Raw genomic sequence first — 18,253 nt, forward strand, 5'->3', positions numbered from 1 at the left:
CATGTACAACTCTCTTCCTCCAACCCCACCATGGCCTCAGCTCCTCCATCTGTGCCTAGCAAATAAGAACACTGTTGACAATCATGCCCTGACATATACTGCTCTGGCACACGGTGCCCATCCATGCTGCCCCATGTCCCTGACAGAGCTCAATGTCACCCCACTCCCCAGCACAGCTCCACATGTGTTCATAAGCAGCACTGCCTGCGGCCGTCCCGCTCCCTTATCACCGCCACGACCTTTGCTTGTTGCAGATTAGTGGCTGGAGCCAGTTGGATTTGTTTGATTTCTGTTGATGGTTATTAGGTAAAGGAAGTGCCAGAAGGGATTTTGACCTCGAGTTTAAACCTATTCCAATTAGAGCCACTGAGCCTTTAATTACTGCACTCCAATCGCTTTGGTTAAAGCAGCAACACAAACAAACACAAACTGGGTCGGAGATGGGCTTCCTTCCCACCGGCCCACAGCTCTGCTGTAGCTGGCTCCTGCCCCTACCCTGCACAGAGCAGGGGCACGTGCTGGTGTGCAGGGCTGGAATGCAGGCATCGGGAACACTGAGAGCTGAAAAGTGCTTTGGAAGCATTGGTTTCTTCCTCAGTATCGAGCAATTCAATTAAACCCCCACAGAAATTCAGCCCAGAGCTCTCTGGTTCCTGGCCTGCACCTGCAGCAGGAGTGACTGGAACACGATGGGCAGCAGCAGCCCCAGGAGCAGCCCTGTAGATGCTCTGCACTCAAGGAGTTTCTAAAAGCACTCCTCAATCCAACCGCTACCAGTTGGGATTTATCATATGTATTTTTGGCAACACTTCTGCAATGTTTATCATTCCTCCCAATTAAACCTACACTGTGTTTTATACGTGACACAATGAAAACAGCAGTAGGTCCTGTGGAAGCTTAATTCATTAAAGCTGGGAAAGACCTCTGAGCACCCCACGCCCAACCCCAGCCCACCCCGCCGTGCCCACTGCCCACATCCCCACGGCTCTGAACACCCCCTGGGATGGTGACCCCCCCACCTCCCTGCTCTGATGCCCTCCAACGAACACCAACATCTATTACCACCAAAGAAGCCACCAAAGATGAGTCAGCCGTGGGCTTTGCATGGCCAAAACACAAAGCAATGAACTCATCGCAGCATTCTTCATGTAAGAAAGGATCCCTGCAGTACAGCAGAGAGCTTTATAGAAGCCTTTTCTAAATCTAGCTGTACCGATCAGCTCGGCAGAATGATCTCAGACAGCTTTCAAATGACAGCAAAAGAGGTTGTGGAAATGATTTTGGAATTTGGGCCAAAAAAGGCAGTTTGTAACACAGCCAAGCTATTCCACACAACACATGCTGATGTCAGAGGGCTGAAGACACTGACAGGCCCAGCAGCTCCCAGCACTGCTGCATTCCTCCTTGCTCAGAGCGGGCCGTGCAGGACAGTGCAGGTGCTGCTCTGCATCACTCCCAGCAATAGGAGCGGGCAGCCCTGCCCAGCAGCCCAAGGCTGGATGTGTTAATGAGCAGAGATTGGAAGAATTTCCCAATGGAAACATCACAACGAGGCAAAGAGCATTTTAACCACGGCACACGGGGCTCAAAGAATCCTGCGAGATGAGGGCTCTACGCAATTCCTCTTCCACAATCCCCTGGCAATAGTTCCAGTTTAAAAACAGCCACAAGATTAACAACTGGAAGTTACTTTGCAACTGATCCAAGGAGACTTCAGGTCCCAGGAACCACAGAGGTAGACACATCCCTGCTACAGACACTGGCTTTGCAGATGTTGGGTCAGAGAGCTGCAGAACATCCCGTGCCAGAGAAGCTCAGTTGGAAGTATTGCTTCCCACCAACAGCACTGGGGTCCCTAATATCACGGTACCTTTGAGTCTGATCTGAACCACACAGAGGCTAATGCTGCTGGAAAGGGAAGACAGCCTGGCTGCTACAGGGCAAGAGGGACAAAGGGGTCCAGCAACCACACAGGGCCATAGTTGTGGCACACAGTGTCTGGGCTGACAGACCCAAGGCAGCTATCTGAGCTCAGAGTCTGTCAGCCCTCACTGAATACAGCTGTGGGTTTCTTCAAACCCTGCTACCCACCCCCTTCCACAGAGCATCCCTCCCTGCCCATGGTCCTTGAAAAGAATGTCTGGAAGTGTTTATATAGGACAGCTGAGCTCTAGGTGTCTGCAGCGCCAGGCCATCAAGTGAAGAGAGACAGGAATGCCAAATATTCCAGTTCCCTGAATGCACAAGACCAAATAAGGCCCATGTGCCAAGAGAGTAAACAGAAGGCTGATCAACCAAGTTTGGGCAAATGTGATGCAGAGTTCCTCAGTGCTCCAGATTTTGTCCTGCATGATGAACTTAGTAACTCCCTCTGCACACACTTATTTACAAAGGAAATTCCCATTAACCCCCATCTGTCTTCATCTGCCCAACAGTCTGGATGTCAGGAGCACGCATTTGTGAAGTTCAGCCTTGAAACAGAACTACGATCAAACCATTTCAGAATGCAGACAGCTCACGTGAGACTGAGAAAAACCCAGCACTCCCCAGGATCGATGGAATCGCTGTCTCCTGAACTGACAGAGAAAGAGGCCATCACTGGAAACAGTCCTGGGGATGGCAAACCTGCATACAAGAAGGAAGAGACCCTGGAGTGGAGGAGTCACATTTGCATCACACCTTCCGTGCAGCTGTGATGCAATTCCTGCAGAAAACCTGCATTGGGGATCAGGAATCAGATGTAATCGAGCACTGAAACTAAATTAAACACCGATCTACAGCACAAATTGCTACATAAGTGACATTTATTAATGTTCTGCTATATTTACAGTTTTAACATAGTAAAACTCCAAAGTGAATCACCACTTGGCAGAAAGCACAAAAGTGGACATTAAATCTACATTTATAAAGCATCGGAATCTCTGCTAACACAAATTATAAAGGCAAGAGTTACAGGGATGTTAGGAATCGTTTCAAAAGTCCCAAGCCAAAGAAAAAAAAAAAAAAAGGCCTTTATTTTGCAAGATATTCTTTATACAAAGTTGCAATGTGACCTTTCATCTTTACACTACCAACATGTACTGTGAAAATTCCTATTTAGTCCAAAAAGTAGGTAGTACGAAAGTATACTACAACACTGAGAGTATCATAGGCTATTAAAAAATTAACACTTGTGCCACCTTCAGAAATAAGACTCCCTCCCAATGAATTACACCTCACAATTCCGTGCTGCAGAGCCCAGTTTCCTCTCTCAGACAGCACAGGTGGCTGCCATGAAGCAGCAGAAAGGTGTGTAACCATAGCAATGCCATCGCTTCAACTTTTGAGGTCATCCCTTTTGGGGCAGTCAGCATCACACACACTGTACACCACAAACCAGAGTCCCAACCTGCCGCTAGGATGCAGAACGAAACAAAGCAAGCCTGTCCCCTGCTGGCTACGGGGCACAGCTCATGCTACCCAAATGACTACAGATACTAGATAAGGCCTTATTAGCACATCACAGACTCGACTGCAATAGCTTTTGCAAACATTAGCCACTAACAATTTAATGATTACAGAATTCCGCATTAATTATTAAAATTTTACACCTAGAAACAAATAGAAAGAAATGCTTCTCCTTCTTTTTGTGTTTTCCAACAGTACTTTATTTATTTCTTTTAAAGCAGGTGATTATTTTTTTCTTCTGTTTCAGAGTCTTGATTCACTTCCTGCAGGTGTCCTGTTACTTCTTGAGGGAGAATTCACTCACACAGGAAGACATTTGCCAGAAAACATCTGTTGGAGAAGGATATCAAATATTGAACCTATAGTTAGATGGCTATTTTAGATGGCAGAAGGATGTCGCTCACAAAGAGTGCAGGATATTGAGAGGCTTATAAAGGATCCCAGTACACAATGACATGGTCAAGACAAAAATGCCCATTCACTGCCCCCTCCTCATCATGGCCTACAGCGGAAAGCTAACCTTAAAAACAACCAGATAGTGAAAATGCAGGTCTGCTGTGGTTTCCTTTCTGAGAAGTTTGGATTAAAGATCTCCAGTGAAAGCACTTTCAGAAGGCGAGGGAGACCATTTACCTCTGTATACCCAAAAGAGTGATTTCTGAAAGCTCTCAGGTACCCAAAAGTAAATAAACAAACAAAAATTTACAACAGAAGACACCACAACTCCATCCTTACAAGCAAGGAGTTCAGAAAGGTCTCCACAATTATCATTTCAAATTCTGAATCACAGAATGACAGAATCGAAGACAAGAAAGGCCTCTGAAGCAAGAAGCCAGCTGGGTCCTATAATAAATGAATAAGTTTCATATATAAGTAAAATCAAATTCAGTGAGAACAAACTACAGGTGACATGGCTGATGCTTAAATGCTGGCACTGTGTGAGCACACAGTGAAGGGAAGTGATCCTGCTGGTGACTCAGCAGGAATTCCAGAGGATATTACAAACCCTGGAGGTCAGCAGAAAAGCCCACTGTAACCCAGTCACTTCGCTAAACAGAACAGGAACACAAATAAATTAGCTGAAGATCTATTTTTATGCACTATCATCACCACACAAAGCTGCAAAGCATTGCACAATTCTTGTTCCATGTAACATGCTGCAGAACAGAAATTAAGCAGTCTTGAGCAGTTTACAGCTTCTAATAAAAGTGCATTTGGAAAACTAAGCCTTGGTTTCAAATTCTGAACAATGTAATGAGCCCAATTTAAAGCTGGGCTTTGTTTGGTCTCTTTATACCACAGTCCCAGCTGCAACTGCTTCAACCTTGTCTTGGGGAAATACGGTGTTATTACATATTTCTAAAGGGAGCATCATGTTGCATCCACCATCTGGGAAGCAAACTATTCCAGGATTTCCTTCCCCTCAGGGAGGGACAGTTAATGCAAGGCCATTATCTGCTGTAAGCAGGAAGTTATGCTATAAGGGTTTGACTTCTTAAGCCTTTCTTTAAAGTCCCATTAGGAAGGGAGCAACATTAAAGTTCAGCCTTAAAGAAATGACTTTCAGGCATTCAGGCTTTCAAAAAACACTCAGGTAGGGCAGCATGCTCAGTACACAGGAGTGATTTTCAAAGAGAAATGGTGCGTGAGGACTGAATTTCTTCATGAACTTGGCACAAAATTCAAAGGGCACACAAAATTCAGACATGTTGTTCTTTTTAGTACACAAAACTGGCACAGGTTTTTTAACCACATTTTGAGACCCCTGTTCATGTGCAGAACATACCATGTGTTTCAGGCACATCACTCGTTCAGAAAGACATGGCTGTCAAACACAGCACAAGGCCAGGATGCTGTTTGTACAACTCAAATCTAATGAACTCAAAAATTCTTATAAGGAAAAACTCGAGAAGAAATGCCAAATATTCCTCTGTTCCCCACCAAGACAGTCTGGATGCTGTCCCTCTGTAGAAACAGGAGCTGTGTGTGGGATACCAAGAAACAACTGTTTGCTGCTGCCTTGCATTCTAAGAATTCTGATGCAAAGGAAAGTCACTAAATTAAGTTTAAAATGAAACAGAACAAATCCATGAAAGCAGAAAGTTTACCTTTAGTAAATAAAGAGAACTCTGGTTCTGGGGAGAGTGGAAAAGGTATCAGGCATCTTCCTAACCTTTGCATAATTAATAAATCCTCTGAGAAACAGCAGAAAACCTAGATGGAAGAAACATATTTGTGCAGTTAATAAAGATTTGGCTTCTGCAATTAGAGAAGGAGCAGATCAACTCGCTGTTAATAGCAGAGAACCACCCGAGTTGTTGGGATGCACAACAGCTGCCTGAATACAAGAACTTTTTTTGTATCGCCTCATCTTTTAAGACTACACAGTCTCAAAATCAAACCTTCCTTAGCCCATCACAAAACCTCCCACCCAAAATTAGACCTAGTGCTTAGATTAGATCTAGTCACTTCCATTGGAGAAAAAAAAAAAAAAAGGAAGAAAGGTCACAACAACTGATACAACATCTGCTACTATAAATACAAACATTTTTCTCTTCTTTTTTCCTTTCAATTGATAAACGGGGCACCACTACCCAGAATTACAACAAACAGACAGTGCTTGTGTATACCTCTAACATCTAGAATGCATGCAGGAAAAGTACCCTAATTTATTACATTTTGGTTTTACATCTACATGTACATATTTTAGTAGTCAGTACTGTTATGCTTACAAAGGCCTTACTGCACTTTACAGAGTTCTAAGTACGCACTCCTTCCCCCCAGAACAAAATACTTACCTAGTACAAGGAACACCCACCAAAGCCAATACTGACCATCAAAGTAACCAGGAAAATAGGTGGAGAACTGGAAAGAAAAAAAAACAACAAAAAAGCCCACACAAATTAGAGCACACAACAGTGTCTGCACCTAAGCATATTTTCAAACTGTCTGCATATGCAGTCTCTAGTAAGGAAAATAGAGAAGTAAGCTTCTTGTCACCTGCTGCCTGTGTCACATGTGTCACACCAGAGGGCACCCGCGAGCCGTTCCAGACATGCCACTGCCTCCTCCTCCAGCAAAAAAACAAACCTCAAGACTCCCATATCTCCAAATCCCTCTCTCTCTCTTCTCATCGGTTATGCTCATGGTGATCTCACAATTTAGAGATCATTACATTTTCAAAGCAGCACCTAAAGAACATCATACAAGCGAGATGTGTCGCTAAACTGACTGTAGGGCCTGCTTTATCCAGATAACTATTTTATGAAGATTAGGTCGCTGTCAACACCCAACACACACAAATACATTCTGATGCAGCTCTGCCTGACAGAGATATACTTGAGTGTGCAATTTGTGATCTCCTTTATTATAATAATAATCCCATCACCTGAGCACGTGAACAGGACAGAATGACAATAAAGCTCTGTCCCCAGTGAACAAGAAGCTCAAAATCCATTTCAGCTTATAAAAGCTAAATTTGCCACAAATAACATTTATATAAGTAAAATAAAAGTGAGTCAGGAAAGAAAACAGTACCAGTATGTGTTTCTGCATGACACAACTTACCCTGACAATAAGGATCCACTTGATAAGAGACAGACCAAATCCAGAAATGGCCCCATACCGTCCTGCAGCTGAAGTAGTCAGACAGAAAGACAGGAAAAATCCAATCCAGTTGAAGAGGAATGCCACTAAGAAAGGAAGAGAAGCAGATCAAGTCCTCTTTATATATCAAGAAGGGGAAAAAAAAAAAAAAGAAAAAAAAGAAAAAAAAAAAGCATAAAAACCTTAAAATTGGCACACACCATTTTTTTGGGTGCCTCATAAACCTAAGTGTGAAAATAACCGCAGCTATTTTGGGTTGCTGACTTACAAAAGGAAGCTGCACCATGTACTTACTGAAGAAAGTTAGCATAAAAATGCCATCATTTCCTATCCTCAGCTGGTCACTGTCATCAAAGTCATCCCGTGTCACAAAGTCCTCCTCCTGCAAATCAAAGGGAAAGGCAACACAAATGCATTTAAGTCAGTTCAATCCATACATCTGCTCCTACTTCTTCAAGACAGGGTCAGCAAAGCACAGAGCCCTCAAGAAGCAGCGTGCAACAGAGGGATACAGAATGCTCAGTTTACACTCAAAGAGACTCCTTTTGGGGAAAATATTCCTAAATCTCCAAAAAACCCAAGGCACACTATATTAAATCTTAGAAGTATTTTTATTTCTTAATACAGACACATTCTTCTTCTCACTAAAAGAACTCCCCTATCATCAGAAAAATGACACTTTTCACCTGAACCAAGTAATCTGGCTTCCATTAAGAATTATCAAGAAACGTGTGCATTTAATGCTATTGGGGTGGGGGACCATGCTGAACAAAATGTAGTGTTGACAAAGGCAATTTAAAATGAAAAGAAATATATTCTGATAGAGGGAATGGTTTTCTCATCCTTGCATCAGCTGGACTGCTCTCTGGTCAAGTCAGCTAAGCAAGCATCAGGAGCATTGAGAGTAGATACATGAGATGGCCGAATAATTAATCCTAAATCCCTTTTTAAAAGAACAAAACAAACAAAAAAACCAACCCAACACAGTACGCATAGATACAGTACACCACCTCTGTCAGCTTGCCAAACTAATCTGGATAGCATTACTTCATAGCTGCCCAGAGGAAAATTTAAAACCTCACACCTCAGAACGCATGGAAGTGTGTGGTACCACTGCCCTAAAAGGCTGAAAAACAAAAGGCAGGACACTTGATAAGCAGGACTTGAAAGAGAAATCCTACACAGGAGATGTGAAGGACATACAGGCAGCCAAGTGTACTCACTCTTCCAGGAACCAAGGGAATTGTGGCTTCAGCCTTGGTTCTCTCTGCTTCATCGTAACTAGGAAGTGTTGTGGCCACGTTGTAAGATGGAGGCTTCGGAAATCCTGACTCATCCTTGTAGTCAAAATAAGCTGCAAAGCAAAAGTTATACAGCAGGTAACCTGTCTGCTCCTCAATAACTCCATGCTGGGAACAAGAAGCATTTCAGAAGCCCTCAAAAGACCTCAGTATCCCAACTGTTAAGCTCCCATCTCCTCCCCACCCTTTTAGCCTCCTGCCATCCCAGAATAAAAAGTGAAAAACATAGGAACATCTTATCTCATACAAAGTCATATTTTAACAAGCCCAGCTCTACTTATTTTTGAAGCAATGACACACACGTCTGTCCTTCAATAAAACAGAAGTAGTTTTATTTATGAATCCCAAGCAGTCTGAGTGAGTCAAAAGAAGAATCACTCCGAGCCTCAGACTGCTGGCAAGCAATGTTTCCAGAGAAAGACTCCTAAGAGTTTGGGTTTTTTTGATGCCGGACTGGGACAAAAAAAAATCAAAGCACATTTTTGAGTCCCAATCTCTTAGGCACACCAAGGAATCAGAACTAATAGGGGCATCTTTACAAGGAGTGCGCTGAGGCAGGATATCCCACAGTCAGCTTTAGAAACACAGCCCTCCAACTTCTAGCCAAAGCAGGCTACTGAAGACACTGACTTGCATTTGCTTCATAAATCTTCTTTAAAGTTGACTACAGAGGTTCTGGAAGGGAAAAATGAGAAGATTTACCTGGGCTAAAACTCACCAATACAGAACCAGCACATAAAGAAAATCTCTTTTGCTCAAAGCTATTAGTGAGTTATATGACAGTACGATGATTCAGAAGAAGTGTAACCTTATGACCACGTTCTTAGTTACTGAAAACTGCAGAAATCATGAATTCTTTAATTCCTTTTAAGTAACAAGTTCTTTTTGGAAGGAGTACAGTGGCCAAATAACAAGAGGGAACCACAAAGCCTCACAGCACTTTGACTTTAACTGCCTTCAATCAACTCAGAACACTGTGCAATGTAACTGAACAGCACTTTATAGGATGACATCAGACAAATGCAGCCAAAATGCATATTCTAAACCACAAGTAACAATAGCATCCCTAGATCAATTGTGATCCTTTGTCGCCTTGGTAAGGATAATGCAATGCCATCTGTCAATATGGAGAACAATTAAGGAGGTAAGAAAGAACAACAGAGCAAACCCAGCTCTTTCCTTTCTGCTGCATTTACCTGTATTCTCTGCAGAAATGCTGCTGTAGGGCGGAGGGGCGTCACTGACCACTGGTGCAGCCTCACCTGGCTCCTCTTCGTTCTGCAGCTGAACAGACCACACACAGGAGAGGTTAATTGGGTGCCCCACAATCTGTGGCCATCTCTTCTGGAACAAAACAGATCTGTGGCACCATGGAGCACTCAAGCAGTTGCTCGCTTTGCTCCAAAAAGCTCCCATTTGACTTAAAAGCACAATAAAACGAAGCCATGATTTCATACCCTCACACACCTGGACTTCAACCTAGCACAGCATACAACTTCTCAGTACCTCTCAATTTCCCCAGCACCTCCCAAGGATCCTCAGCTCGCACAATTTAGGAGCTGCAATTGCATCTGTTGAGGAAATAGCAGGAGACATCAACAAAAGATTGCACTGCTGCCTCTGGTTTCGTGGCAGACACATGACACATGTAAATATGACTCTTGCAATTTCCCCTCACCTTTTGACACCGTAGGACTTCAGAGAAGACTGTGTGCTTTATGCACTGTGCTTCCCACATTCCCACAGCTTGGAATAAATAACCCTGCAGCTTATCAGCAATAATACAGCATCCCCTGCATGAACCAGGTATGCCGACTGCAGCTTTGATCAGAGAAGATGACAAAGGCGAACCAGATGGGCTGAAAGCAGAACACACCAGAACAGAGTTTACAAATCAGCTGCTACCTAATTTATCTTCTTGTTCCACTTCTCATCAACGAAGAAATTAACTTTTTACACAGAAAGAAGATTCATTTCAGAAAAGCACGTTGGGACTGAGCCTTCACAAGGAGATGCCATGCTCCTCTGTAACCAGCACTAAGCAACAGCACTCCTGCAGCTCCTCCAGTAACATCTTCAGCCACTCCTCCTGCACACTGGCTCTAATGTACTTGGAGCCATTTGCTTCCTTCTCTTTGGAAAGATGCTTCTGGCATCTTCTGAAGTTGGCACTCAAGCCCTTGCCAAGCATTTATTGCTCAGGGAGCTGGCAGCACTGTTTTGCCTGTACAGCCTACCAGGAAAACTAAAAACCAACCCACATGTGCAAAAGATGGTCTCACTTTACACTAAACTGCCCTGCACATTCTTCTATTCTTTTCCTTTTGATAGCTCACATCAAAGCCTCAGGCTACATCCACATCCGCGGTGAAAGTCAAAGCCCAAACCTCTTCAGTTAGACACAATTCATTGGACACCTGCTTCCTAACCACTGCATGAACTGCATGACACTCCATTCCAGTGAGCTGAAGAGCATCCATTGCTTGTTTTCCCATCCACCAACTGGCCAGATGCACACCCTGGCCGGCTGCACACTCGTGTGTGCATGGAACACTTAACCAAAGGTCCAAGGGCCGCTGCCACCTCCCACTGACTGCTGCGTCATGCAGGAAAAGGCAAGCTGGACTTACTGCGAGTTCCAAACCACCACAGCTCAAGTAATGACATAAAACACGCAGTTACTGTTACTTTGTAAAACTGAGCTAGAGGCTCTATGAGGTATGCAGTTATAGGAATCAGATTTTCCTTTTAATGGACAAGGTACACAAATGCCTTCCAGCCTTTTTAATGATTCCAGGCATCTAAAATTCAACTAAGTGCTTATTAGCAAAACAGTGAGGATTCATGTGACAGGAAGAATGAATCATCAGGTCTCACGTGGCACAACACGGCCTTGCATTTTCCACCCAGGCCAAGGAGGGCACCCAGCATGCACAGCACAGTGCCATGGGGGGCTGCAGGCAACCTCCCTCTGCAGTGCTGCTGGAAGCCTTCAGATCCTGGGGAGCTTGACTGAAGCTGGGTCTGCCCACAGTCTGTTTTGCTGAGGCTGACGGGTGTTCTTTCTCTATTTCTCAGATGGAGCTTAGCTTTGAAAGTGTGAATCACCTATTTGCTGCATCAAAAGTAGGCCGTATTTACAGCAGTGTATGCACTTGTTAAAACAAGAGCTTGGCTGAGATTAATTTTTTTATCTGATTACCAAACGTCAGGAGTTGTCTGATGGAACAGGGTAAGACTCAGGGACATTTACTTCCCAACCAACAAAGGCCACCAACAATTCAGCTCTGAGCAGGGTGCTGCTGCTGCACCACTGTCCCAATGCAGGCACATCACGTGCACATACAGCAGCACTAAAGTTCTAAACTTACAAAACGTTTTTAAATGTTTCCGTGTAAATTTGTTCCCTCCTCCAAACTCTGTATGCTCAGCACGCTGCCTGCTGGCATTGCTTTGCATCTTTCTTGTTATTAAACCTCCCCTCAGCCCAGGTCCTCAGGAGCAATGTGTGCACGTCGCCCATTACCAGCTCTGTCTCAGCAATGCATCAGCTCAGCGGTGTTCCCTGCATTTCAGCTCTGATCTCACGTGCTGGCACACAAGGTAGCGCTGCACAAAATCCTACTGAGGAATCTGAGCGAAGGCAGCCCCGATCCGCTCTCATTTTTGTTGTTACTATGGTTCCTGTGGGATTTCAGAACAGCGGCTAATTGGGTTAATAGCAACAAAAGATATAGATACACTTTGTTTTAAAGGTGGCAGAGTCTATTTTTCCGAACAATGGAATCGCAACCTCTGCAAACCAATACAAGCAGTACTACATGCTAACTAGATCATCTTCAAGGTCCCTTCCAACTTAAGGCAAAAAACCCCAAACCTATGTCATTACTAAAATAGGGAGTACTCCAGCAAGTCAACTTTCTAATCTCATTTCAACTCTCCTTACGTTTCTCCTTTTGTATCTTTGGCCTTTGGGTTACAAATAAAAGCCGCTGCTCAGTCCAAAGATACCTCCTTTTACTCAGCTACATTCCCCCAACACTGATTTGAAATCCTGACTTTTACCCAATCCTGTCTCAAATTCCTCTAACTTGATATCAGCTTAGTAACAATAAGCTACGAGACAAGCAAACCCACACACACCAACCCTTGGCAGCCCCTCTCCTCAAGGAGCAAATAACTTTTCTCCCCAAAGCTCTCACAGGTCACTGAGCTGCATTACAGTGGCAGCACGGAGCTCCTCATCACACCTGGAGGTGCAAACAAGGACAGAAGGCCCTTCCCTTGTGCTACATGTTTGGGCTGTGGAGCCGTGCCTTGCACCAAGCTGCATGCATCAAGCACTGCTCAGCACAGCTGCAGCCCTCCAAAATACCATCCATGGCCACCAACATGGACTCACCGGAGAAACACTCCCAGAGCTACAAAGCTCCTGTTCCCCCAGCCCTGCTCACCCAGAGCACTGTGCTGCCTTGCCTGAGCTACCAAGAAGCACATCAGCCACAACACACCTCTGTTGGGACTGTCCTTATGCCTGCATGTTCGGTGGCTCAGTACACAAGAAGCTGGTTTCCATATTAGGCAGCTGGAATTACCTTTCACCTAACAAAGCACAAAGCCTTGCTGCAGTATTTAGGACCGTATTACCATTCTTCTGGACATTAATGCATCACAGATAGAATTCAGCCCAACTAAGCCCAGCACAATCCTGATACCTGAGATAATAGTCAAAACAGACATTTGCCTGCAAGGCTGTGTTCTACTGTCACACAAGCTTTGCAATGATGCTGGACTGCAGCTGTAGCACTGTCTGTTCCAAGTCCTTTAACCTTTACAGAATGAATTTATTTTAATTCTATAACTACATTGTTACACAGAATCACCAAAACCTTCCAAACCCACCTGAGAAGTACAGCTGCCTGCAGAAGCTGCTGTTTCAGAACAAATCAGTATCTATCTACCAAGAGCCAGATGGAATCAGTGCCATGTTGCACAGAGGCAGCACAGCTTCACCCCAAATCCCAGCTCTCACCAGGTGCAGAGCAACACGACCAGTGGGGTGGGAAAACTCTGTGACTTAGTTCTGTAAGCCCCTACTGTTCTTATGTCAAAGGACACCACCGTTCTCATCTGGGTGCACAAAAGAGAAAAGAAAACAACCTGCCCTTTCTTTATCTCCCTACCATTCTTACCAATTGCAGGTATCTTCAGGCAGCACATCTTCTGCAAGCACCAAACGGCTCACCAAAGAAATGAAAAGCCACCGACATCACTAATTCTATCTGCTAACGTTACAAGATATGGGATATTCTGCACACCCACTGCAACTGAAAAATTAAAGACGAGCTTAATGCGAGCACAAGCTGGTAACTGATGTCTCCTTTCCTATCTCATCTCAGCCTTTCCAGGCAGAACACAAGCACTGCAGTGCTCTGTGGGTTCCAAATGTCCTCACTCTCCTATCTCAGGCAGCACATTTCTTCTGCAGTTCCACCAAAAGGAAACCAAACAAACGGAGAAATCTTTCTTCTTTACATTTCCCATAGACGCCTCCCATAACGGAATGATTCATGATCCATGTCAGCCTTCAACAAGTGGAACTGGAAGAAATACCACTTAAAAAGGAATCTGTTTGTATTATTTAACACACCCACCATTTTCTAGGTGGGTTTACATTACTCATATACATCACATATATCTTCAAATGCTTCCAGTAAAAAGCAGTTAACACAGAATGTAAATAAACCTATTAAAAGCCTAAGTATTTTTTCCAGAACAGAGGCTACTTTCAGCTCTAAGCACAAGATACAGCTCTGACACTGAGCTCCCAGCCCAGGGGATGCGCTCCAAAGGATTTAGGCCACCTAAACCCAGCAACATCCTGCATAGCCTTCCCAAAAGCAAGTCCAAGCAGCAATGGCATCATCCCCAGTCCTTCTGGGACACGGACTGCTGCATGCTGCAGCCTGCCCTGCTCCCCAGCACCACATCCTGCCTCTCACAGCCTGCACCGAGGGACAGAACCAGCCGCCCCACCACCCCCAGCACAGCAGGGCACACATCCCTCCATGGGTTTTGCCTTAGCTCCATTTGTGATTCCTCAGTGCGTTCAGCCAAACCGCCATAGCGTTCAGAAGCATCATCGCAAGCTATTTTCTGTTAGATTACCTAATGCCTGAATAAAGCACGAGGGCTGAAGATTATAGAAAACAAATCACGTGCCATAAGCACCCCTTTAACATAGCACACACAGAGAAACAGACACAGGTGGTGGAACAGGCTGCTGGGGGATGCACAGCCCATGCGCCCACATGGGCCCGCAAGGAAGAAACACGCGGGTTTTGAACTCAGCTGCTTATTTATTTCTGTTGTCCTCTGTGCTCAGTACCCCTTCTTCTGTTTGACAGCACACACACAGGGGATCCCACCCCTCACACTGTTCCCACACACACAGCTCCGTGCATAAAACCCCCATGGGGATGGATGTCAAAGTGCCACGCAGACAGGGCAGCACATTCAGGAGCAGAGCAGCTGCCCAGTTATGGGGCAGCCCCCAATGACACATCACCCCCCCAAAAAAAAAAAAATGTTCTCGAGATTTAGAATGTTCAGTTCTATTTCACTGCTTCATACTCCAATAACTTCAAAGATTAAATGGGAGTATTGGTAATTTCCAAATAATGCCTACACTTACAGATCCTGCATCCAACTCCAGCCCTTACGGATAGGAGCTACCAATAGAGATAGGCTACCAATTCTTTAGACACTCCACTGGCAGAAATTGCATTTGTTAGATGGACAGCAGTATCTAAAAACCTTGACATGTTCATGTTGGAGAGGTTCTCCCACCCTCCCATCTCGCCTCCATCTAAACACGAGCTCTGTATCTCCAGTTTCACAGCTCGCAGGGATTTTCCAGAGCAGTGCAAGCATGAGAAACCAATAACGTGCTTTACAACAACACAGATACCAGAGTTCTGACAGAGGGCAAGGGGGGGGAAAGCAACTTTTAAGCAGCCCAAAGTAATTCCATCTGTATGTTTCTCATCCTGCACTCAATTACAGCCGTCTTTCCCCAGGACCTCATCTTTAGCAGAACGAATCCTCTGGGGCACAGACTGCCTCTCTAATCTCTGCTGTACCACGCAGTGCTGCGCTCTGCAGCACTAACAGTGTCTGTTATGTGTCTGCCCCACGTGCGAGTGAGACCTGGTGAAATGACAGCTTCCCATATTTCTCTCTAAGGGAATCAGTGTTGTTCTTATCAGTCGGGCCTGGAGTGCCACCAAGAACAAGGTGGGAGCAGCCTTCAGTGATTGCTGTCACATATCTTCATGTGCTCAAGACGGCAGGACACAAAACCAGATCCCTTTGTAAAGAACATTTATGAGGAGGATTCTCAGGGCTGACAGGCAGTCAATTAGCAAAGAAACCTGCTTATTTGTAGCCAGCGTGGCTGAGAAGAACAACAAAGAAATAGATTGGTCTTCATGAGTGAAAACATTTGTGTTTCACAGGGAAAAAACTGCAAGATTTACTCAACTTTTACAAACCTGGCGTGTCAAAACCAGTGACATCCAGCGACAAGGATGAGACCAACACTTTGTCCTAAGAGAAGCTGCACCTGGCATTGTGAGTAGAGCACACAGCCACCAAACTGCCACCACAACAAAGCCGCAGCACAGCGGTACCCCCGGGGAGCACCAACAGCAGCCCACGCTTATGGGGAATTTCTCTCCCTCACCGTTAGCAGTGAGGGAGAGAGCACAGGGCCGGGCTCACACCGCCCGCTGCTGCTCGGGGGCTGGGCTGGGTTCCTGTCCTTCGGGAGGCCGGGAAGGAAGAACGCGCACCTGGGAGCTCTGCAGGCACACAACCCGGCCTAGGGGGATTTCAACCCGAGCCAGAGAGCACCGCGCTGAACGCACGAAACTAAATTAAGGCTCGTTTCAACACGACACAGCACGAGTTCGCTGCTGGGAACAATCGGCGCGGAGCCGGCCACCCGCAGCACGGCAGAAGGAAGGGCGGCATCCCGGCAAGGTCACCGCTGTGCCACCGCGCGGCCCCGGGGAGGGGCGGGGCTCCTCCGCCTGCAGCCCGGCCGTGCCCGCGCCTCGCCCCGCCGACCCCCGTCCCGCAGCGTCCCGCGGCCTCCACAGCCCGGATGGGTGCCGAGGCCCCGCGGCCTCCGAACGGACCCCCCCCCGCTCCCGCGCGGCCTACGGAGCCCCCTCCGCCCCTCACCTGCTGGTAGCGGCCGCTGCTGGGCTCGGCGGCCGCCATGGCGCTGTGAGGGAGAGGGCTGAGCGGGCGGCGGGGGCTCGGCGCTGCCCGGCCGCCTCCCGACGGAAGCTGCTGAGGCGGAGGCCGCGCAGCCGAGGCCTCTTCGCTTGCGGCTCCGCTCCCGCCCTCCCTCTGCCCGTCACGCTCGGTCGCGCCCTCCCCCCGCCCCGCCCCGCCCCGCCCCGCCGGCAGCCGGAGGCCTCGGGCCCGAGAGCACCGGGGCGGGCTGCTGGGCCTGGGGGTGCCGGGGGTGCTGTGCAGGGGGGATTTAACACTAGCAATCCGAAAACTCATGGTACCCCGTGCTGGATGGAAGTGGGTGCCGCCTTCATAGCAGGGTGGGACCGGGATGTGCGGACTGCCACTGCCCTGGAGCTGGTCACAGAATCACAGAGCTGAGAGTTGGAAGAGACCCACAAGGATCGCTGAGATCACCCCCTGGGTCCACACAGGGACACCCGAAACCGAACCCCGTGTCTGAGAGCACTGTCCAAACTTCCTGAGCTCAGCAGCCCCGATGCCATCACCATGCCCTGTTCCAGGGCTGTACCACCCTGTCTGTTAACATCAGTTCCAGACCTGATGTTACCTGCTCCCAGCACACACACAAAGCATTGCAGCCAAAGCAACCCTGAAATGCTGGCCAACTGCTCAGGAGGTGCTGTGAAATCCTGAATATCCACATCAAGCAGATGGTGCTGCAGACCCAAAGCCTTCCGGAGCAAGCACTCATCAGAAATCACACTGGGTTATACACTTGTTTATTCTGAGTTATTTTGCATTTGGTGTTATACAGGTTGAGGGGTTTTCCAGCTTGTCTAACCCTTGTTTTGTGCTTGTGCAGTTCATCTACAGCTGGGCTTGTGCAAAACCATCCACATCAGTCCCTAAGGTTGATAAGACTTAACTATATCTGCTTTAGGATGAGGAGGGCTGAATCAGCCCTAATGGGATTCTGAGCTGTCAATTCAGAGAAAGAATTCAATACAAACTCTGTCATAACTGTGTGATTACAGCTCTCCGTTCAGTACCATGCCTAGCCTGGGATCTGCTCTGTGTTCCTCATAGGACTGCATAGTTCACCCAAGCCCTAAAGAGTTGGGTAAACATTGCAGGTATCCTGCTAAGGGACAGGCAGGAATTGCAAAGGACTTTAGCCAAGAAGAACCTCCAAAAGAGGCTCCCGAGAAATGCTGTAGGCACAAGGAGAATGCAAGTTTATTGTAAGAAAAATAGCTCTGAAGGAGTTGGAGTGAGAGCTGAAGGCGCTGTCACAGTGTTCATTCCCCCTTTCTACAAGATCCACAGTTTGCACTGAGAATCTTCTTTGCAGTAAGAAGCTGCCCTGATGATGTACGCGGATTTGCTGTTGAGGTAGGATTATATCCCTAAGTATAGCTACAGCCACAGTGGTAATTAGCTTTATGCTGATTGACTTGGACATCTGAAAGACTAAAACCAGACACAACCTGTGCATAACCTCAGCAAAGATGCTGGACAGTATCCCAAAGAGATGGTGAAACAGTTTGTGCCAGTCATTAGCTGGAAGCATATCAGCACCTAATTAGGCTAACTAGCCTGAGCACGGCTGACACGGGGAGCTGACAGCAATT

The 18,253-nt window shown here is 46.4% G+C and overlaps 1 protein-coding gene across 1 annotated transcript; it reads right to left on the reverse strand.

Annotated features, from left to right (window-relative positions):
• Window positions 1-2,786: 2,786 nt before the first annotated feature.
• On the reverse strand, window positions 2,787-16,784 carry NDFIP1 (Nedd4 family interacting protein 1). The gene is made up of 8 exons (XM_015875492.1): window positions 16,602-16,784; window positions 9,551-9,638; window positions 8,277-8,407; window positions 7,348-7,435; window positions 7,015-7,139; window positions 6,246-6,312; window positions 5,556-5,661; window positions 2,787-3,777 (listed from the first exon to the last, which is right to left on the reverse strand). Exons 1-7 carry the CDS (start codon window positions 16,638-16,640, stop codon window positions 5,558-5,560), a joined length of 642 nt encoding a protein of 213 aa, XP_015730978.1. The 5' UTR covers window positions 16,641-16,784; the 3' UTR covers window positions 2,787-3,777; window positions 5,556-5,557.
• Window positions 16,785-18,253: the final 1,469 nt, after the last annotated feature.

This window comes from Coturnix japonica, chromosome 13 (assembly GCF_001577835.2).
Source record: "Coturnix japonica isolate 7356 chromosome 13, Coturnix japonica 2.1, whole genome shotgun sequence".
NCBI classification, from domain to species: Eukaryota; Metazoa; Chordata; class Aves; order Galliformes; family Phasianidae; genus Coturnix; species Coturnix japonica.

Coding starts and splice junctions, on each gene's coding strand:
- NDFIP1 (XM_015875492.1), bottom strand. CDS start 16,640: ATGGCGGCCGCCGAGCCCAGCAGCGGCCGCTACCAGCAG. Junction 7,140..7,347: donor TTTTATGCTAACTTTCTTCA/GTAAGTACATGG, acceptor TTCCTTTCTTAG/TGGCATTCCTCTTCAACTGG. Junction 5,662..6,245: donor GTGGGTGTTCCTTGTACTAG/GTAAGTATTTTG, acceptor TCTTCCATCTAG/GTTTTCTGCTGTTTCTCAGA.